The sequence below is a fragment of the Amphiura filiformis genome, chromosome 20 (assembly GCF_039555335.1).
Source record: "Amphiura filiformis chromosome 20, Afil_fr2py, whole genome shotgun sequence".
NCBI lineage: Eukaryota > Metazoa > Echinodermata > Ophiuroidea > Amphilepidida > Amphiuridae > Amphiura > Amphiura filiformis.
In genome coordinates this window covers 14431875-14456536 of record NC_092647.1, presented here as the reverse complement: position 1 = coordinate 14456536, position 24662 = coordinate 14431875, and the positions used below count along the sequence as shown (strand labels likewise).

Below are 24662 nucleotides of genomic sequence, written 5' to 3'. Positions count from 1 at the left end.
ATCATAACATTATGCCTTATTTGTTAGAAAAATAATTATCAAGCACGAATCACATGGTTTTATTTAAACAAACTCATATTGACCATAAAAACGAATAAAAACAGTCGGCTCTCAACACGCCCGCGATATTTAAAATTCCCGCGCCGAAATTATCTAAGTGCAATGACGTAATGGTTATTTGTGCTCAATTGTCGTCAGCCTTCATTGTATTACAGGGACGTCATTGCACTCGGCAATTTCGGCGCCCGGGAATTTTGAACATCGTGTGTTGAGAGGCGGATGTTTTATTCGTTTTTATGATCACTATGATTTTGTTTTAAATAAAACCACGTGATTCGTGCTTGATAATCATTTTTCTTACATTATAAGGCATAATGTTGTGATTGCCGGAGACTTCCTTTAAAGAGGCGCTTGTTTTGTATATGAGCACAGGATTAGGGCAAGGAATCACATTGAAATAGCATGCAAATTTGCTTGGGGTATATGACCATAAAACCTCGTCTTAATGCATATTGAGCGTTTTTGATGAAAGCTAAATGAATACGAAACAACCGTAAATATGCCAATATAACAGATTAGTCTTACAATAATACTTGTTTGTATACGCTTGTATCAGTAATTTATTTGCTCAAACTCCATAATATTATAATTTTGTTTATGGAGGATGCCTGGATTAATTTAGCTTTCATCAAAAACACTCTATGTTTGTAGACGAGGTTTTACGGTATAATAACATTATGCTTTTATCTGGGAAGTAAGAACAAGCCTCGAAATAAGCGGCCTTCTAACAAAGATCGAGTCAGTCCGTTGATTGTGACTCGTAGTTCAGAATTGTTTTAGTACACCATAAGGACTGTCAAATTAAAGAGTACTCATTACCTTTATAACACTCTTCGATAGATTAGGGTTTCTCAGAAATGGAAACTGCTATGTGCATCATAGACCACATTAGTCAAATAATTCAAAATCTCACTTACACGCATTTCAAATATCAGAATTACCCCTTTGAAGATGAAAATAGCAGATTTGTTGTATTTAAAGTACATTCGAACATCTATTCCAGTGGTATAAATATTACTTTGAGGCCACATATCAACCATTGTCAACTGGAGTAAATATTATAAAATGTTCACGGTTCACGTGCCGAATTAGTGCCCATCTCTTTCCCATTGGCGTTGGAGCAGACTCTTTTGAATCAATTTGTCGTGTGTGCGTGGGGGGTGGGGGGGGGTCGCCAACCCCCCGCATAACGAGTCTGTTTTACCTTGCCAGCACTATGTTTATCCATTTATACAACTGGGTGGAGAAAAAACAATACAGGATAAGAGCTTTGTCTAAGGGCACAACACGGTAGCATCACTGTTGGGGTTCGAACCCGCAACCTTCCGATTATGAGTCTGAGCCTGTACCAGTATAGTCCACCGTTCCGTGTATATATGCCAATACGACAATAGATTGAAAAGTTGATCCAATTCTTTTACACAATGTTTATTTACGTTCTTACCATGGTAACTGTAATTGGTAACAAAATTACAATTGAAAATATTTCGGCAAATTGGTTGGAGGAAAAAAACTCAAGATACACATCAACACTGCGCAAGCCGGGGTTAAGCTCTGGTTAAACACACTTTACCGAGCCGCCCCATCCAATATACCTAAAGATTAAGGGATATAACGTATACCTACCCTTAGGCCAATATTTTTGTTTGCTTTAGTCACTTCTGAAAATTGTGATATTCTTTGTAAAACTAAAAAAAGAGTTAATTTACAATAAAATTTCTGTTCACAATTTCTCAACAAAAGGCAGAAGGGTAATTTCAGTGTTCACTGGTCTTTTTGTGTTTGGATATCTTTGAAAATCTGAAAAGTGTAAAAAGCCGATTGTCGCTTGTGAAAATGTTTTTATCAGTTATCAAGTTAATTACAAAAGGGATTGCAAATGAACTCTAAGTCTGTGGAGTTGACTGACTGCCTTTGGGACGTGGTTGAAGATTCCAGCGGCGAACTGAATGACTACAACATACCAGTGTGAACGAAGTGAAAAAAAGTTGCGGCACTTTTGAATACCTACCATTGGCTAAGCCAGGACACGTGACGGAGTCGGCTAGTGAAAAGTGTGTCCTAATGATGTCAGAGAGTTCGTCAGATGTAAAATAAATGTTCAACCAAGTGGTCAGGATGCAAACGATGCAAAGAGGTTTTTATGAAGCTAACTCGCCTATCTATAGCGAGTATTATACAGCAAATCATGCTAACAATGGATATATTTATACCAATCCAAGCCAATATTACTATGAACAAAATTCTAGTGATGTTACTGGTAGTGGCACCACCGGATATGGCGGCGGGACGATTCCGCAAGGTTCAGGCCATTCAACTATCGTAGAAGATCGCTCTGATATGTTGTATATTTCTACAGATGATCAAGCGAGCTGTAGCCCGGCGTCGACGGGGGAGAATCGAGAGACCGTAACGCCATGCAAGAGCCCGAATGGTGTTTCCAAAGCAATTTATCCATGGATGACGGAATCAAGGCAAAATAACAAACAGAAAACAATAACATGTGGTAAGCCGACTAATCTTTTCATAATTTATGTTCATTGCTACCGTTTATTTATATTTTTAACCATACCGTACAGGTAGATATTTCAACTATCTTTTGTCTTCAGTTTTGTTAAAAATAGACTAAATTAAGCAACGGATATTCTATTTATACTGAGCAAAATAATTAAAATGGAAAATTTACATGACATAAATTAAAACACTCGACTCTAGCAGCAGAAACGTTTATTAAAGTAAAATACATGAATATATAATGCTTAAAATTAATGGAAACATGTGACGTTCTGCGTTTGCGCCATTGTTTTGTTTACATGCCATTATCCAAAGGCGATTCCATGCATGTAAGTTGAGCGGCCACGATAATCAACAATTTAGTCAATTCTTTAGTTCATCATCTCGAATTTTAATTGTGTATTTTTACAGTAGAACTCATCATTTAATATAACCGAGTCCCAGGCATGAGGATTTCCCTGTTTAAACAGGAATGCCGGTTTATTGTTGCCCAAATTCACGCTTTTTTTTTTTCCATTTATTAGTCCGTTTTAGAGCATTTTTGCCAGATTTTACGCGCTTTTTATTGTTTTTCAGAATTTTCCTGCTTTTTCGTTGAAATGCATTCTCATGCCTGATAATCTTATTCCGAAATGATGTTGCTACTATTACTAACACTAATTATAATTACTATATCATGACTATACCAGTTCGCATAATTTGATGACGATGTAGGGGAGACCAGGGCGTGTTCGCCCTATTTTTTCAATCTCGCAAAGAGAGGGCAATTATTCTCATGTTAGATGGCTGTAGTTTTTACACTTTAAAGCTGTATGCTGTAGCTAATTACTACCACATTTTCATTATCTAGTCATTAGACCTATTATAAATAAACGTTTCTTTTTCTGAATAACTTCAAATGGATGTTCATTGAAACGAATAAACAAATTGTTTGTTTACTTCATCAATTTAATAATAGTACAGATGTCTAAAGCATACTACTATACCAGAATGTTGCATTCATTTTCGAAACATTAAAGGAGTAATTTGTGATTCTATCATCCTCTTTCAAAGGTATGATTCAGTAGATATCCACGAATAAAGTTTATTCCCAAAATTTCAGTTGATTCCGATTTTGCGTTTGTGCATGATTGTGTATATGTATATACATAATTATACAGGCCACTGTGCTGTATTAAATTTCGCCCTGTTATTAAAACAGACATTAATAAAAATTCGACGATACTTTTGCGAATGAATCTGCAAGAATTTTTTGCACACAAAACATTATGCATTCAGAGGTTTCCGGTAGTACTAAAATCTCAATTTTTTGGATGAGGCTGTGGATCACAAAATGCCCCTTTAAACAAATTATAGTTTTCTCCCAGTAATATAACAAGTATATGAAACGTCAGCAAAATTACAATAATATCAATTTTAACCTAGATAAAAATTGAAAAAATACCAAAGCTGTTTATGCAGAGAATGAAAATAATAAAGTGTCTGAATATAATATCAGAAATTTTCTTTATAAAATACATTAGTATTTATTTTTAAATCATGCAAATTGTCATTATCGTTTCTGACGCTTTAGTATTCAAAGCATATTCAAACTTTCCCTAAGGCATAATGTAAGGACCTATATATTTCAAAACGATCAAGATATTTTAACGACTTAATCTGGCAAAACACAGCAAGTGCCCAATTTTCCACCAGATTAGGGCGTTTTTCTTTCCATTAAAAAGTAATTGTTAAATTTGATGTGGTCAAAATACACAAATTTTCCAATAGATTAAAATTTTATATGTATAATTAACTTTAGGCTGGGCAATCTTTTAAATCACTAAATAGCGGACCACCTCTGTCAAAAAAAAAAAAAAAAAAAAAAAAAAAAAAAAAAAAAGGAGAAAAAAGAAAAGAAAAGAAAAAAAGAATAATACTCTAAATTAACTTTCACTAATCTGTTAAACAATCTCTAATTGTTAAACCAAGATTAATGGATTAATCAATTTGTTAATAGGTTCTCACCATATTGACAGATGCGTTAGGTATTATGTAGTCAAGTATTGGGCTATTCCAGAAATTAATGGCACCCCTAAAGAAGACACGTAAGTTTGAAGAAGACATTGAAGTTTGTACCATAAATGTTTAGGAATTCCCAGACCAAAATTTTATCCAAAAAAAAAAAGGGAATTCCCAGTATCCCTAAAGAAGACAGGCACATTTTTGCCTACAATTTTGGGAATTCCCAAGACTAAAACAAAAAGGTGTCTCAGTGTGTCTTTTTCTTGGGAATTCCCATGTCTTCTTTATAGGGTTGTGAAAATAGTGACCATTTTTTTTAAATTCCCAGAGCAAAAAATGGTGAAAAATTTTGGGAATCCCATATCTTCTTTAGGGGGGGGGGTGTCTTTAATTTCTGGAATAGCCCATTAGACGTGTTAGCCTAGATATAGGGTTAGCCTAGTATTAGTCTGTTAGGTATAGTTAGTCTAGTGTTAGTCTGTCATCATTAGTGTGTAACCTATGTATTGCGATCATCAATGAAACACACACCTCTTTAAGACAACCGTTATTTCACGTAATAACCTCACGATGACATATCTATCTAATATTGTATTTCTGTATGTGTAATATGCTCGAGCTGATTGCCATTGCTTAGGAGAAAGCACCACCGTTAGTTACAGACGCTTTTCTGCCCTCCTAAATGAAATTAAATATCTATAAATTAATATATATCAAATACTGCATTTTCATACATTCATTTCAATGGCAAGTCTCATATTTTTCCAAAGGTAGACACAGGGCCAAATGTTTATTCCTGCCCAAAACTAGATATACTCACCATGCACTTTTGATGTTTTCTGACATTTTAAACCCGTGTCTGCGCTGTAATTTAAAAAGCCCACCGTTTTTTGCGTGATTTGGCCGTGTCCGTGGTTAATTGGTTTTATGTTTTACTGTTACGTAATCAAGTACGTGGTATCATTTATGTGGTTTGAAGGACAAAGGTACAGTCTTTTATGTAATGATAAAGTAGCCTGAGTCCCTCGGCCCCGATCTCGAAACTATAGTAAACATGACGGAATAAAATGGCCGTTTCTCCCACAACCCGATGACCGTGCGTAAGCAGTTGAAGGACTGGTGGATCAAATCTATGATAAAGCAATTCCATCAAAATATTCAATATATGGGGTCAAAGGTCAACTTTCATTTCATACGGACCTTCGCAGATACTCCATCCCAGAGCTGACTCCATCCTAAGTAAAAATAACCAACAAAAAAACCCCAGTATTTATTTCGTGGTATATTTGTAGATACATTTAACGTATATTTATATATAGGGCTTTAGGGCATACATAATATGTTAGAATTGTTTGTACTGGTACCATGATGTAAAATATGCCAATCGGAAAGGACACAGTTCGTTAACCTCAATATGCTTAAACACTCATAGAATGACCTTTGAATATGTTAGGTACTAAACTCATACTCATACTCTACAAAATAGAGTTCAACTTTTGAGCTATGAACATGATGAAGAACTAAAATTGTGTTATTTGGTGAACATTGGTTCACCAAATGTACAAAGATGCAATAAGACTGGGACAAGTATTTTATTGATCTACAGGCAAATAAAAATACTAAGTATGAATCTGAGAAATAATGAGTTAGCCACAATTCTAATTGTGCATTTTCTAATAGTACTACAGATTACTCAATTTTGGAGTCACGTCACACTGGAATGCAGTGTTTATCGGGGACAGATTGGTGTTTAGAAAGTTAAATTTTTAGCTAGCATTTAAACATTTTAATGTTTAGATCCCGGATTTAAGATCCTAAACACATTTCACATGAATATGTGCTTAGATGTTTAGGATCTAAACATTTAAAAAGTGTTTAAATGCTAAAAATTGAACTTTCTAAAAAGTAATCGGTCCCCGATTTTTAAACACTGCATTGCAGTGTGACTTCAAAATTGAGTAATCTGCAGTACAATCAGAAAATGCACAATTAGAATTGTGGCTAACTCATTATTTCTCAGATTCACACTTAGTATTTTTATTTGTCTGTAGATCAATAAATACTTGTCCCAGTCTTATATATATTGCACCTTATACATTGCAGTTTTTGCAGTGCATAATACAAGTAACAGAATTGTACTATAACGTTCAAAACATGTCGTGTCTAAAATGTCTTTCACGCCAGTCACGCTTTCTTTGAGTTGACACAGAAAATAACATTCTATCCGTCCTCTTGTAAAATGATTACCCTTTCTTTTAGATAATGAGTGTCTCATATCATGCATATCTTGCTTTTCATTATGCCCTATGCATCTGCTCAATTATGTAATACAAGTAATACTCAGGAAGCTCGGAATAATTTTTTCATTTTTGCTCTGGTTAATAATCATGACACTATCTCTCCGTTCTTATGGCACAAACTCATGATACTTTTACATTTGGTAATCAATTGGGGTTTATGGAGTAGGTAAGATGCCATGTCCATAGCTTTGCAGGAGTTTCGGACTAACAATCAACACATTCAAAAAATACAGTTTAAAAGTGAAGATTGTAGTGAATGATCAGTCCTTTATCATGTGCTTGCCACTATCTACTTTATAGTAACTATACATTGCGAAATAATATAAAATTATTTTAAAATAAAATGTGCATGTAAGTTGAGTTAACATAGCGAATTAACTAACAACTGCAGTGTATTTCTTGATTTTTATAATAAGCATGGGTAAAAAGCAGTAAAGACAAAAATACAGAACAATTTGGAGTAATGAATTAAAGAGTTGACAGGAGTTATAGGAGTTAATGTGTTTTGCTGTTTCAGTGTGCATGTTTTCACCATTGATGGTTTGGTGAACTGTCATGTAACATGGATGTAAGCGTGATCCTAAAAAATGCTTTTCACGGTGACCCAAACTATTTACAAGACCTCTTCTGCATTGACGCTGGCCTTCCCTTTTAAAGGGAATTTTTATCTTCCTTTATATAATTTAACAAAAGCAATGATAAAATTGTAGTAGAAAGTAGACACTGGGTAGACTCGTCAAACTGTTACCATGATTACTATTTTAGGTTCTCAGTAGATTCGTAAAATAAATAAAAAGATATGTTTGGATTCTAGCAAAGACTTATTAGGTAGCATGATTACGTAATCATTATTTTTGTTCATTTTCTTGCGATAGAACATAGCAGAATAATAATCCTGCAATTCTTATTGCAATTCTTATGAATAAGAGATGAAAATAATAGACTTGCTTAAAATCTATATGACTTCTTGAATTTTGCGATAAGTATTTAAAATAATTAATTTTTAATTCCCAATCTGCATAAAAAATATCATTCGGTTCCTACATTTTTTTCTTCGTAAATAAATTTTGAAGAAAAAAAAAAAAAAAAAAAAACCAAACAAACAAACACCCTAACAAACAAGAACCACCCCGTTGAGCTACCCTGGATAAAATATGAATTAAAATGACTTAAGGTGATACTACACCCCTTGATATATTTTGTGACTAATTTTGGATTTTTCTCAAAAAATAATTACACACTGGTAACAAAAGTTACGTATACTATAGGGGCAAGGAATCCAATTCATTGAAATTTCAGTGATTCAAGACAAGTAGTTCATTATACATGTTAAGAAATGAGGTACATTCTAGCGGTATCTCTTTTCTTATTATAATTAACGTACCGCTGGTCTCTGCGCTTGTCTTGAGTCACTGAAATTCCAGTATAGTAACTGGTAACTATAGTAACTTTTGTTACCAGTGTGTTATTAATTTTTGAGAAAAATGCAAAAATAGTCACACATTTATCAAGGGGTGTAGTACCACCTTAAAATTTTGCATAGTCTGTCTGGAGTGTATTCTACCTAATTAACAAAGTATAGCCAATCATCTAACAAACCGCTATACAGGGTTCTCCATTCTCATAACCAGTTGGTCCGATACATTATAGCCTCCTATCCATTTTGTCAAACTAGTCTTTTGAATTTGCCTGTGCCGCCGTTGCTATGGAAACAAGAAACAGAATAGCAACTGTCTTTTTAATCTAGAACAAAACATTAATTGGGGGTCTGCAACATCTATCATGGCGACCAGGAGATAATTAGAATGTCTTAAACGGGATAACACTGTTCATTTTACTTAAATATTCGTTAGAACACAGATCCTGGTTGGAATCAACTATTTCCTAAATTAAATACTTTGTCATTAAAGCCCGCATTAAAGTATGGTTACAGCAAATATAAGCTGGGTTGTTGAATGTGTGTTATAGACACCAAAACATAATCACAAGATGCTGTGAACTACCAAATCGCAACAGTAAAATAGTTGCTAACCTTAAATACTTTGTCACCGAAGTATGGTTACATGTACAACAAAGCTGGGTTGTTGAATTGTTGTTAATGTTTTGCTGGTAGCTGTTGATGTTTTCCTGTTGTTGCTGTTATTACTGTAGTTAATGTAGTTGTGAGTTTTGCAGAGTAGAGGACAGGTGCATTATTTCAGTAAGAATGTGGTATACAGAAAAATATTTAATTTTTTAATTTAAAGGAAGAATAATTCTTCAACAATGAGCAAGGTCAATGAATTATGAAACTACCAACATTAAGGAGGAGGTTCCAACATACAAAATCAAACAAAAAAAGATGAGAAAATTGGAAGTTGCTGTTGCTGGCATTAGAGCTCTAAGTGTACAGCAGCAGTAACTTGACCAACTGGTGATGCTGGTGTGTAGGTGTTATTGTGGTGTTGCTTATATGGTGGTCATGACTCATGGTGATGGAAATTATACATGTATGTATCTGGTCCACACAAAGAAAGAATTATAGAAAAACTTTTTATCACGTTTTTGTCTGCTGTAATTTGCTGTGTTTTATTACGACAAGTGTAAGTTAAAACTATTACTATATTGATACCGTGTCCATGTACTGCACATTGTGTTTTAAACGTAAACTTATTTAACACACTCACGACATGGATCTAGTTGCTGTTACTTTTTGAACCTGAATTGGTCGGTAAACTTAAAACGCAATTATTTCCCAATTTGACTTGATGAACTGCATTGACCTAACAAACTAAATTGAAGTGAAAAGGCTCTATCATACCCCCATTGTACTCAATTGTATAGCTAAGTATAACAAGTTTTTACAACTAAGTATAATGTGTTTAGTTGAACAAATTCTACGTCCCCTAGGTTAAGCTTATACACATGTAAATTAAGATCAGAGAGGTGACGTGGTATGCATGTATGGCTTTGACTGAATACATACATTGCTACTGACTTCACGAATTGCCTTTGATCAAGGCTTTTCACTGCAATCCTTAGATCTTTCCGGCACCAATACATCTTCTATCTAACAATGCCTGTTTTTCTATAGAAAATGGCACAATTGGTGAACATATGGTCATGGGGGCTTGCATTTGCGGTTTACTTTGTTAATGATACCTTATTTATTTCCTAGTTTCTTTCCATTTTAGGAAGGTGTTTTAGGTGTTGAAATATCATTACAATTCAAAGATTAATTGGTTTTTAAAGTCGTTAATTAAAACTAAAGAGTTCGGCGCATAGGAGAGTGAGTTAAGTGTGGCAAATATTCACATACAGCAGAATCTGTTGCTGCAGGTGACATATCTTCCGAAATCCAAGTTTACACGTTTCGCTATTTATTTTGTTTATCGTTGTATTTAACATATAGGCTGAAAAGTGTAATGCATATGCAACACGAATTCTCACAAAAAGCAACTTAACGACAAATTTGCTACAAGTACAGGAAGTTCCCGGTTCAAAATAGATATACGTAATACCGTATTATCACCTTTTCTCCAGAACTCGCTGCCAGTTCCGATCCCGGGTTCCGATCCCGGGTTCCGATCAGGTGAACGCGTGGTCGACATCGTGATAGAAATGATGAGAAAACATACTAGTAATCTGAAACTAGATAAAAGAGAAGCGATCAATGAAACATGTAATGATAATTATAGAACTGCAACTTTGTCTTTCTATATCCCATATTACTAAGTTGCACGCACAATAATCAAGACTTAAATACATGTCACATGGTTCGAGAAAAAGTCTAAATGCTTGGGAAATACTATTGGTGATCGTGAATATTTAATCATGTTTGTATGACCTATGAGCTTGTTTGGTGATTGAAAACCAATTTAAACCAATGAAATTCAATTGCAAATCAATTATTTGTGAAACACTGCATCATTGATTGCCTCAATTACAAGTTACCATTTTATCCGTGTTTATGATTATATTTAGTTTAGCACACAGATTTAGTCTGATACAGGTATGATAATCATGGTGGGAATTTGTAACTTTCCCATATAATCTAAATGCCAACCTGCAGAACTCACATACTTGTACATACCGTTAGAGGCCAGTTACTTTGACAACAACAACAACAACACAACAACAACAGCGACGACGACGATGATGATGATGATGATGATGATGATGATGATGATGATGATGATGATGATGATGATGATGAGAAGTACCGTAGTATACATATATAATCAGCATCATGTAGCGAATTAATTATTTGCTTGCTTACTTGCTTATGTCGACTTGTCTAGTCGGACTCCGCTGATGGCTCTCCACACAACTCTGTTCTGCATGCAGTTCCTAATGTCTTGTCTCTCTAGTCCCGTATCCTCTGTTAGTTGCTTGATGTAGTCCTTCCGTGGTTGTCCTCTTGATCTTTTACCATGCGTAGGCTGCCACAGCAAAACTCTGGAAGCTGCCTCTGTTTCACTTCTGGCACAGTGTCCAGCAAATCTCAGCCTTTTTATTTTCAGCCTTTCGGAGATTGGGGAAAGATTGCCGTACAGCTCCTTATTGATTATTTAATTTTGGTAAATATTTAGACTTTATTTAGATCTAGAAGTCTTTTAAGACTTCTAGATATTAAAATATCGAGAGGAAATATAGTTTAATCTTTACAAACTTTGGACATTTTCTGGATACTAAATCTGTACTTCAAGTTCAAGAAGACCCGGCGACTGGAAAGACGACATTAGTTCCACTTTTGCATTAATAAACACCTTACGGAGGTAGCACTTACGTTTAGTTTGATCGTACTGATTTTACTAATCAATTATTAAGCAAAATGTGTTTGATAATACCTGGTTGTTGCCAATGTCACTAGGCACTATCAATATCTACATGATATACACTTAATATAGGACCTCAAGAATCATAATGTGTCAGGACGCAGTTCTTTGTCCCAAAATCTGTTGCCTAATGTCAAGAATGTGCATATACACTCAGGAATGACCTTTCAAACGCTGTCTACCAATGAGATATGATTATTGATTGAGAGTAAAATGAACCGCGCCGTTTGAAGTGAGACCATTTTGGTTGAGAGTGCCGAATAGCAGTCAGAAAAAACACCTTCACATCTCCGCCGCCATTTTGATTTTGACACAATCAAATTATTTTTCGTAATTTAGTTGTTAATTTTATGAGTCTGCTATCAAAATTACATCTACTTATTCTAAGCGCGTTTTAATCCTCTAAATTATACCTAATTTGCAACACAAATGAGATCAATATCAATGGGTGACAAGAAATATTAGTTAAATTGTATAGTAACCTATAATCTATCATTGCCAATACTCTTAATGGTTTGTTAATTTTACAACTCATTTGACCTAGGATCTGATAAAGCGTCTAACGAATCTAGTTGTGTCACATATGGTCGATCATGCTAAGCAACCCACGCGCGCGTTTACCTTAAGGGTACGTGTGTACCTATTATATCAAAATGAAAATAATGTGAAGAAATGTCAGGCATTGTCAGCTGATATATTTGCAAAGCTTAGCGTAAGAAATATATATCAAAATGAAAATAATGTGCAGAAATGTCAGGCATTGTCGGATGATATATTTGCAAAGCTTAGCGTAAGAAATATATGGAGTTATGGACGTGTGATATTATCATATTATATCATAATATGGCACATTATATTTGTGTGAATATGAAGAAATGTCAGCTGATAATATTGCAAAGCTTAGTGTAAGAAATATATGAACGGTGGGGTATTATATTAAATAATTTTATATGGCACATTATACATTTGGTCAACTTGGAGCTACCATGAGACTGTTCCTAAGTTTGTTTTTTACCATTTTGCTAAATTACCATTAATTACTATCCATCAATATTAAACCTGAAGCTTGGATAATTTTATGTTGCTAAATAATTGGCAGACCTGCACAGGTTATTATAATTTTTTACTTTTTTAAACTTCCAAGAAGCCATTTGATGTATTTCAAATGTTCAAGGTCATGGTTTACCAGAGCCAAAAGGCTGTTAACTCCTGCCTTTTTGTCACCGTTTGGTAATCAAAATTTTCATTTTAAGATTGATTAGCGTTAGAGTGTTAAACTTTCAAGAAGCCATTTGATGTATTTCAAATTTTCAAGGTCATAGTATACTAGAGTCAAAAGGCTCACGACTCCTCTCTTTTGTCATTGTTCGGTAATCAGATTTTCATTTTAAGATTGTTTTGAGTTATTAGAGTTTTAAACTTACAAGAAGAAACCTTTTTATGTATTTCAAATTGTCAAGGTCATAGACTACCAGAGTCAAAAGGCTCACGACTCCTCTCTTTGTATCATCGTTCAGTATTAAATCAGATTTTCATTTTAAGATTGTTTAGAGTTAGAGTTTTAAACTTTCAAGAAGCCATTTTACGTATTTCAAATGTTCAAGGTCATGGTCTACCCGAGTCAATAGGCTCACGACTCCTGCCTTTTGCCATTGTTCGGTAATCAGATTTTCATTTTAAGATTGTTTAGAGTTAGAGGTTCAAGAAGCCATTTGATGTATTTCAAATTTTCAAGGTCATGTCTACAAGAGTCAAAAGGCTCGCGACTACTCTTTTTTGGTCACCGTTCGTAAATCAGATCTTCATTTTAAGATTGTTTCGAGTTAGACTTTAGATAGTAGTTCAATTAGACGACTTGTATGAGTATAATATTTGAATGTTTTATAATGCAAATGACCTGACAACATCTGAGCAGATATTTCAAGAAGTATGAGCTAATTTCATTTACATAATTTTATAACAAAACTGATAACGATTCAGATTATTAGAACACAGAATTAAGATATAAACATATTAATTCAAATTGACAGAACACGTCAGTCAAGATTGGATACAAAACACATTTAAATCCAAATTGTGTTCACACTCAACGCCTTTTAAATCTGCAAACATATTGATCACTTAAAAGCTTAACAGGTACTATCACTCAGCTGTTCTTGAAAAATATGCTCTAGACTGTATCCACATAGAATGTTTCCTAAACAAACGAGTAGTATGCATGGGACTATTGGAATCGTTAGTGACGGCAAGCTTAATGATCTGTTTACCAAAGCATTGTTTCAAATTTCTTTGTCATCTATTGTATCATCGTTATATATAGTTCTGAAATGTGATTTCATAAAGCAGAAAGCTACCAACCCATTCTTAAAAGACAAAACCATAATGTGTGACTACAATATGACACCGACACACAAAAGAATATAGTATACTCATAAAAATATTCATCTTCATAGTTTCACAGTTGTTGATCATGTACTTGCTAAACTAACGTATGTTTATCATGTTTATACTTGAATAAATACAACATGTGCAAGTTCAGGCTGTTCAAATCAACTATGTCTGGTTTGTTGTCTAGCGTCAAGTATAATTACGACAAGGCCTAACTTCTACACTGGACTGTGTGCTAGATAAGGCCAAATAAAAAATAAAACATGTTTCACGTCCCCTCCCGCTTCCTTTTTTGAGGTTTCTTCATTTTTATTTTTATTTTTGAAATTCAGTTATAACTTTTCAAAAAATATGTCTAGGAAGTAGAGATGCTTTCTATAGCCTTGCTAATTTACAAGAAACACTTTGATAAGGTTTTGTGATAGTTAGAGGGGCATATCTCTCAGAACAACAAATAAAAAGAGGCCTCCTCCTTTTTCCAGGCATTATTGTATATGCTAAAACAGCTCTAATTATGGGTATTTACACCGATTTTGCGATAAAAAAAATAAATAAAAAGCCCCCTCTTCCTCCTTTTCTTTAAAAACCCGGACGTGAAACATGTTTTTTATTTTACTTGGCCTAATAGTTGATGTACGTGTATAGACAATGGGAGATTATCTAGAACAAGCATCATGCTTTATTATGTAATTAGCAGATACATTTATGCTTAAAACAAAATGTAAGCAAATAGCATTATTGAACACTTTGAACAACGTTAAAATAAATTTTAAAAAATGGTTAGATGTTCTCAGAATTTATTATACAAATTGGAAATGTGTAGGTCAGAACTGAGTCGGAATATAATAGTGGATGTAGACCTACTACATGTCTACATCTGCTTATGTCCTATGGTGTGCTAGTCTGAAAAGTTTTCTAGCAACCTATCCTAAACTTTACCCCAACACAAACACAAACCCAATTCCCAACCCTTACCATAACTCCATAGCCCTGAGACTAACCCCAACTATAACTTTTGGACTAGCCAACCCTTTTTATGTCTCGGACAAGCGAATCTGTTTTTCGGACTTAAAAACCTAATTTTCTGACTATATAGCGATGCGAATCTGAGCACAAACGCCTGCCATGAAATAGTCTCGATATTGCAAAGGGAATTGGAAATATGTACGCTATTATAGGTACATGTACATTATGGCAGTAAAAGTTATTAGAATATACCCTTTGATAAAGATCCTGCTAGGATCGAAAGCTCAGGCCCCTAAACTTTGAAAGAATATACTTATACTGTACTTCGAGGAATATGCCATTATTTAAACTATAACACTCACAATTGCTTGAAGTTTTCTTGTTTGTATTTATTGATTAACGACTAACGTTATCTTGTGTTTTCTTATTTTCTTTTACAACAGAACGAAAGAAACCATCGCCGAGTCGTGTAACCACAGAAATGACTGAGAAGGAGGCTAGCAAACGGAATCGGACTGCTTTCACGAGTGCACAGCTCGTAGAACTTGAAAAAGAGTTCCACTTTAATCGATACCTTTGTCGTCCACGACGGATTGAAATGGCCACCAACCTCAATCTTAGCGAAAGGCAAATCAAAATATGGTTTCAGAATCGTAGAATGAAATATAAACGAGATATGAAGGAGAGTGAACGAGCTGAACGTGGGATTAAAGTGTCGGACTCTGTTTTAGCGAGGCAATCTGAGAGAGCTGGACACATCGCTGCTAATGCTCTCATGTTTGGGTTTTCAGCCGGTGTTCATACGGACCGTTCAATGCATCATGCTGCCGCGGCTGCTGCCACGTATGGACGATTTGGTTATCCGCAAGAACAGTCTCTGGATCCATCACCAAGACTTACGCATTTGTGATCAAAACTTTTTTTATATCTGTATATTTGTATTTATATTTATGACATTGTTGCACTTTGGGTTTTAAAACAAGTAGGGCTACCGTAATATATAACCTAATTGTTGTGACGAAAAACTTGGAACTTACAAACTCTTAAACATCAATTTACAAATTACCGTAGTATCTTAATCTACCCATTTATTGGGTTTTGATTGACCCACTCGCCGCGTAAGGTAACTGTTGGGAATCCGCCTTAATCATATTCTGCATTTATGCATAATAAATAGTCCGAGTGCAATAATCATTCATAAATATCAAATGATGTGTCACCGTTTATCACCCACTGTTTACAATAATTGGATACATTAGGACTTATGCAATTTATTTTAAAAATTCAGCAAAAAGCGGCATGTATTTTTGTGGCGCCCTCTACGGAGGGGCCACATATAGGCATGTACTTTGTGAAATCTTCTAATTTCAGTCTTGCTAGATTTACTCCTTAATTGTTTTGCTAAAATTATGCCCAGCTCAGAAATAAAACCACAATATGCTAGGATTTTATTTTATTATTGTTTTCTGATATGCACGGGATAAAATGATGTGTGTATATTCTTTGTTTAAAATACAAAATTAATGGACTTATAAAAACACCAAATAACCCGTGACCTTTGTATGGTTTAAACCAGTTTACCGCCTCTTAGAACCCGATAGACGGTGACATTTGACTATTCTAATTATGTATGTTTTGAACATGTTTGCACATGAACTAGTTGTTTACAGTGTGAAGAATCTACAACATGCTCATCTATCAGGGCACAGTTCTTTAACCCCAATACATTTGTGCATTCATTGAATGACCTTTGAAAATGTGAGTACAAAAACTCATACTTTGCAAATTAAGGTCAAATTTTGCACTATGATTGTTTAATTGAGGTTATTGATAATATAGTGATTGCACACAGTGCACCTAATCCTTAAACAAACACCAATTAATTATAGTTGACCAACACAACCACTGACCAAACATGAAATCACTAATGGTTTATGTGCTTGAATACAGCTCAGTATCTTTGTGGTGACTATCTCTGATAAAAAACAAAACATTAATTAACGAAAATCAACCCTGGTCAGCAGAGAAAGGAATAAATTTGGAAGACATGACTGTGTTGAAGGTCAGAAGTTTATTTGCAAAAATAATATTTATTGTAATATGCCTAACTGCTGGGATGGGTTCCTAGCAAGGTAAAGTGAAAGAAACCCCAATGGCTATTTTGTCTGTTTAAAATAGAGTTCTATGGCCGACTTAAAGTCATAATTATGACGTAATTTTGTTATTTATTAATTAATTTTTTTCTTTATTGATAACATAAAAATGGGCTGTGCCCGTTTCATGAAGAATAACGATCGATCTTACCCTTGATTTAACAGGCCTGTCAATTTCTTGGTATTGTTTGATATGAAAGGAGGGTATGATTGTTTTGTATTAGTTTAAGTATTTCCTAGCCTCTCTTAGCCACATGGTTGGCTACAAAAGACACAGAGTAGCCTATACCTTATAAACTGGCATGAGTGCGCCGACCCCAAGTTTTCAACATTTCAGGATTGTTTCTGGACGGAGGTCGGGTGAAAAACGAAATTACGTTTACATGACTTTGTCGAAATTCGTCGTGTGACAAGAATGAGTGTATAGATGACTAGGGGAAGCTTACTTATTTGTGTCTTCTAGTTATCCATCATATACCCTAGGCCCTGATAACGAAATTCAACAATATTCAATATCCAAAGCAATATCCTCACTACAACGGCCCCCAAAACAGAACTCCCGCCCACATAATCGCAAATTGACACGAAAGCTTCATTCCATGAAGCATTTCTCTCGTATTTGATCATCTTCTACTCTTCCCTAAAAGAATCATTATAATACCAAATCTAATCACCATGGAATTCACCCAGAGGATGATTTAAGGAAGCCCCATCATGCACCGTAAAAGTGTTATCACTAGAGTTTCAACTGCCACTTTACTTTTCAAATCCCACTGAACTCTGTGCAAAAGATGTTGTTTTAGAATTGCCCGTGTGTCGTCATTACTTGGTCGATTTTAGATCTAAAGTGATGTATGCATGAAGGATAATTCACACCTTATGTAGATAACATAAAATGTGAAATCGACCAACCTTTTGAAGGTGTTTTTATTGTAAATATATCTGTCCAAATTCAAATTTAACCATGCACGTGTGTATGCAGTGGACGGGCAGTGGTGTCATGTTCACTCACACAGCTGTGCTAACCGCAAGACATCTGGGAAGTGCTTAAATCATCCTCTGGAATTCACCATATCCCGTCCAGCTCACATTGGGCGCCACATTCCTTTTTTAAAGGAATTTTTATTACAAGTGATACCAGACAGTCAAACAGTTTCTTCCTTAATTGGGCCAAAGTGAATGTTCTTCCACACGTTGGATTTATTTCTGTATTGTGCATGCAAAATGGTTCCTTTGAGGTTATTAATTATTTTAAACTGTTGTGATTTGGTACTTCACAGCATCTTACGAATGGTAGTGAGCTTTGGCAAAAACTGCATTGCTCAATTCATAGCGAGCGTGTCAAAGAAATAAAATATCACAGGTATACTTTTATAGGTGCTGCGGCGGTTCTTCAGTTACGTTGTAAAGAGGGCTGAAACAACAACACTTTTGTAAAACGTAAATAACTCATGAACAACAATAAATTAAGCAAGTTTGCAAAGTATACGATTTGTAGGATGAACTTTTGCAAAACATCAAGGTGTTAATTGTCAATAATATATTGATCTAGATAATGAAAATCGATTTTTAGGTTGCTTCGACCAACAATACCTCGTCTACCCTTAAGAACACAAGCAGGCCAAATTAACTCTGACCGCACAGTTAAGTTTAAAAACGTAACCGTGGAGTTGTTGGTCAGCTTAGGTAATATGCTGGCAAAGTTGTTTACATGTTTACTGTTCACTGATTGTCTTTAAACTGTCTTCACACCTTACCAAGGTATTACTGCACTAAAATGCAAATTTCAATGCAATGTATATGGTATCCATAAGAATCAGTTTCGACAAAATCCAACCAATATGATTAATTGCGTCACTATGATGCATTACAGCATTAAACCATCATCCGCACAAAATTGGGGAATCTTCTGTGACCAGAAAAAAAGATCTTCGGTTACACTCAAGCAAATTTTGCCAGATTTGTTTTGGATTTGTATCAGAAATGCTGAAACTATTGGTATCAGAATGTTGTATCGCAGAAACGTATTGAGGTCAGAGTTGCCAGTTGTGGTACATGATAGATTTTAAGATGTTTCGAAAATCTTGTAAACATCTTGATCTGACAAATTTGCCAACAGAAGATTTCTGTACGGTAGACTCTTTATAGTCTTAGAATATATCCAAATTGGGCAACATAACAGATAAATCCACTGCATGTTTCTTCAATGTTTACTTGGACTGATTGGTCGGATTTGCGCCTTGGCAAAGACTGACATGATCTTAAATTGCGTTGAATGTTTAAATGAAATATATACCTGAACACCCCCGTGTAAAAGATTACATGTATTTATAACGTCCAATATGGGATATTATTGTAATGAACACGAAGAAGAAAAAATAATAACTTGTATTGCTAATGTTATCACTATTTGCATCTTCTGTATAGTATAAAATGTGATCGGTTCAATATCTTTGTAAGCGCTTTACGTTTGATCCAAACAGTACTGCATTTTTATAACCTGGGTTTAATGAGATCCATGTGCTTCTCAATACAATAGGTGGTTTAATGTTTTCACTAAGTCAACTTTACCTCACCATGCTCACTTATAAATATTATGTCCTGCTTGAGCATCTCAGTTGGGCTATTCCAGTTGAAATCCATACACCCTCTATGGAAGACATGACCTTAATCTTCCACACAAGGAGTGTGAATTTCAAAAGGGGTTACCTGAATGGGTGACTCCATTTGAAATCTACACCCCCTGCGTGGGAGATTAAGGCCATGTCTTCCATAGAGGGTGTATGGATTTCAACTGGAATAGTCCATTGTACTATGTATTGATTTGTGTTGGTCTTCTGTTGCATCACATTTAAAATCTAAAAAAAAGAATCTGCTTCCAACAATCAAAAACGAATCAGCCTAAACTGATATGTTTCTCACCTCCACAAATAGAAACTGAAAGCATTGTTATGCACAATCAAAAAGCTATAACTAACTGACAAATGTGCAATTTGTTTTACGAGCGGTTAAAGTACATGGGCTTGTTTCAAGTTCTTTTCTTATTACATAACATGCAATGGTTGCTATTTCCATATCGATAGACAAACCCTATTGATGAGTCCAAGGAGGTGTGAAAAACCCTTTTGTATAGCTGAGAAACAGAGTCTCCAAAGCGGTTTTGTTTTTGAATCTGGAAGGGAAATCTTTTGTTTGACTGGTTAGATGTGATGCCCAGAGTTTTCTACTGGTTTGTTTGGTGTATGCGCAAATTACTTAGTATCTTTATGGAAAGATACAGAAGATGCTAATTTATTATCTTTACCATGGGTATGACCGAATCATTAATGTATATTGGGGATTATGGTAGGAAAAACACTCACACAAAATGGAAATAGGAAAGACTATTTGCTGTACAGTGGTAACATGTATTGATTGACTAATTGCGAGGCGAAAAATCTCACCAAGAACCTATTTCCCCACCCAGATTACAAAAGCACTGTCGTGTCATCCGCGTGAATGCACATGTCTTTCTCTATAGTGAGGCATATGAGCTCATATGAAGATTCGGCTAGCCATGTTAGTTGCCTTTGAGTGACCACAATAAGAACCTGACCATTGCGTGTCGGAAGGCACAATGGAAATATAGGCTTCACTATACTCGTGTTGGTGATGCCCACTCAGAATTGGAAATCAATACACAAAATACAATAGAGATACTCAAGCAAGACAACAGACGTATCGGGCTGAGAAATGAAAACTTGAAACGTCCCAATGTACTCTTTCGATGTATTGATGTTAAACATGAAGTAACTATCTCAGTAATTGTAGGGGACGTCAGAAATATCGTGTCAAATCAAACAATCATTATTATTATCAACCACCGATTAAGGACCATATGTGTTCATGAGTTCATGCGCAATAAGTTCAAAAGGTTAAGCAGTAAGACGCTGATCTACAAAATGCTCGATGATGAGCATTTCTCATCGTCAGTACACAGTTCTTTCACCCTAATATGTTTCTTTATGCATAGAATGGCATTTGGGTGTGTTGGGTACAAAAACTCATACTCCATAATCCAGGTTAACCTTTGAGCTATGCTTGTTGATTGAGGTTTATTAAACTTTGACGTTGGAGATGCGATCATTTTGGCTAATAGTAAGAGTTCAAACATGCAGTTAGGCAAATCTCACGACATTTTAACCTTAAATATAATCTACAAACCATATCAAAGCCCCATGCACGACCCCAGGCTGATGCCAGAATGTTGACCTGCATATAATCATGCTAATGGGCTATTACATTTAAAATCCACACTACCCCTGTGGAAGATTTTGGTAATATCTTCCACAGGGGGAGTATGAATTTCAAATGAAATGAACACATGAGGCGCTCTATTTGAAACTCACCCTCCCTCTGTGGAAGATTCAGATTGAATCTTTCTCAGAGGGTGTATGAAATTCAAATGGAGCTGCATTATGTGTTCATTCCATTTGATATTCTTACTCCCTCTGTGGAAGATATTTCCAAAATCTTCCACAGGGGGAGTGTGGATTTTAAATGGAATAGCCCAATGCGATATCCAAATACAATATTTTGGTAATAATGTGTAAAGTAATTCTATTATGTTGAGATGTTCGTTTATTTTACGCTGAATTAAAAAACGAAAGGGATAGAGTATAGTTACTGTTTTGGTGTTTGACTGCGCAATCACTAGGATTCACAATATGATCATCTATCAGGGGAACAGTTCTATAAGGGAGTAAAGATATGTTCTGCTGAGCCTGCTCCTGCGGCTATTCTATCGGTCTGTAATGGTCCACATGTCCTTCTTTCTTGCTGCGTGTATTCCTCTTTACCTCCCCGTGACCCTTTCATCCTTTCCCCTACCCAAACTTGGGTTTTCCCCTAGTTACACCACAGTCTAAACAGAACAAAATTACTGAAGATCACACTATGATATGTAAATTTTCAGATTCCTCCCTCCGTAATTAAGTTTTCCATCAATGCTCCGCGGAAAAACTTCTCTTGCAATCATGCTGTCTCCTTCGCCCACTTCACCATCATCTTTTAAAACGTCGAAAACTGAAAATTATTATTCATAAATCAGTTCACATGGTAAATATAGACTTTTATACATCATCATGATCATATACAGCATGTGTCTGCATGGGAGAAATTTGAAGTCATTTGGAGCCTGTCTGCAGAATAATGCATTGGGTATTGTACTTTGTGGATGATGGCGTTATTTCAGTTTTATTATTGTTGGTCTGGTTTGTTGATCATAATCAGTTCAAATGGACTTGGACTCGAACTACCGCTTGGACAACAGACCTTTCTTTCTAGGGTCTGTGCTTGGAGAATCTTAAAATTAATTCGATAGTGACCTACTTGTCATATAGAACAACTTTGCACACAAATCAGTTTGGGCCTGGAGATTCGGAATTAATTCGAAATTGGAATTTAATCTTTTAAACTGTCCAGAATATAATTAGCGAGATTTTATCATAATTTTATGATGTTGGCGGCCATTTTGTTTTTATGCAAATTAGAAGGTCATGATTTTTGGATTCAGGATACACAAATTGACTTAAAAAGATATAGATACCGCATCACCAAAAAAATGCACCAAAGACTCTATTTTCCATAAATCCGATCGTTAAAATTATCAATTTCTTCATTATATGCGGCAGGTGCATATATATGGGGAGTATTATTACGTAGGCCTACAATCATGACATACCGGCTAAATGTGTTGTATTACTTTGAATAGGGTAATGTAAAATGACTAAGGCACAACATCTTTTTTGGTCCTATAGCGCTATCGGTGCCCGAAGAGGTACCGATGACACTTTTTATCGTACCTTAAATATTTGTGCAGTGCATTCATTTTTTATTTGAATGAAAAACAATAACACTACAACTGTTGATTATTATGCTTGATACAATTTTTACATCTCCAGGGAGAGATGTTCAGAGTCATCGGTACCTAATCGGACACCGATAGTTCTATAGGACCAAATTCGATGTGGTGCCTAATGTTGAATCATGCAATTCGAGGGCTCAGTGGAACATCGCCTCCTCTGCATTGTGAAATGAGATTTTGAAATCAGCATTTGTGATATGATCAAGCAAAATCAGTCGGAAGTCGAAAATATTGATTTATTTCCTAATGTTTTGGAAACTTTTTAATTGCTCATACCTTTTGAACTGGTTGTCCAAATTTAATGGGGGTTTTCTGCAAAATGTAGTTTTGCAAATGCTGTTTAGAATCCTATATAAGAAACTGAAAAATGAATATGTCCAACTTCTTACTGATTTTGCTTGATGACACCACACTTCATTAGAATATAATGGGCTTCATGTGAAACAAGACCTGTGTCCATTTGTAACTCCAAAAGTCACTGACCAATGAACCACAAAGGCCTGTGAGGAAGAATTTTTAAACGCAAAATGGAGTCCTCGAGTTGTGTCTCGCCCAGATAGTAGCCGACATTGATTGGTGGGAAGGGAATGCTTGGAGGTTATGCGGCCCATACACGATCAAAATATTGATCAATATTGGGGACCCTAGATGTAGAAGTGGATACAAAATCTGCCATTGTGCGTGTTCAGTGGTAGATCCATTCTTTTATCTTGGGTCTTTGATATTGATCAATAAGATTGAACGTGTTTGGGCCGCTTTATGAAATGGTTCACATGGCTTCGCCTATAAGCTGGACACCAAAGATAGAGGTTTGTTTCGGTATTTTGAAAATAACGGACATAATGACCAAAACAGGTCCATCATTGGTTATACAAGAGAGCAAAAGAATTAAGGTACTGCCAGTTATGTACGCCCCTATAATTTTATCTTAAACAAAGACAAATACCGTATGCCAATACCTGTACCCTTTAGCTCTGATTTAACCTCAAAACGGTTGAGAATCGAAACCCCAAGGAGGGAACACGGTCAAAAATTGTATTTTAATGTTCTATCAATGGCAAACACGGCGCTAATTCTCCTGGTCTCGAACGATTTTGTGTAGCTAAAAGACAATTACCAAGCTAAAAGACATTGGTTCTAATTATGATACACATGACTTTGTATATTATAGGATACAGGGGTGACAATAACTGGTACCTTGCTTCTTTTGCTCTCTGTATATTGTCCAGCATTATTAGTATTTGGTATTTATGTAGCCTCGTCATCGGGTCTTTCACCAATCAAACTTATATGCGTAAAGTCGGCCTTGCGGTACAATCACGACCTGATTGTTAACGGTATCTTCCATAAAATCACAGCAATATTTCGTATTGTTGCCTTATGTGTTTTATACGATGAGAACTGTAAATACTGTTTATAAATGTTTAAATTAAAACGATATGAAATAAAGAAACTCTGCGTTGTTGTTGCTGTAGTTATGTAGTTTGTCAATGAACTTCTTGGAGAATTATTTTCTTGTACATGTAGAACGACAGGAGAAATGTGCTATTCCAGA

The 24662-nt window shown here is 35.3% G+C and overlaps 1 protein-coding gene across 1 annotated transcript; it reads left to right on the top strand.

Moving 5' to 3' along the window:
- The first annotated feature begins 2088 nt into the window (after window positions 1-2088).
- Window positions 2089-16352, top strand: LOC140142569 (uncharacterized). The gene is made up of 2 exons (XM_072164563.1): window positions 2089-2566; window positions 15493-16352. Exons 1-2 carry the CDS (start codon window positions 2158-2160, stop codon window positions 15957-15959), a joined length of 876 nt encoding a protein of 291 aa, XP_072020664.1. The 5' UTR covers window positions 2089-2157; the 3' UTR covers window positions 15960-16352.
- The last annotated feature ends 8310 nt before the right edge of the window (window positions 16353-24662 follow it).

Coding starts and splice junctions, on each gene's coding strand:
- LOC140142569 (XM_072164563.1), top strand. CDS start 2,158: ATGTTCAACCAAGTGGTCAGGATGCAAACGATGCAAAGAGGTTTTTAT. Junction 2,567..15,492: donor ACAGAAAACAATAACATGTG/GTAAGCCGACTA, acceptor CTTTTACAACAG/AACGAAAGAAACCATCGCCG.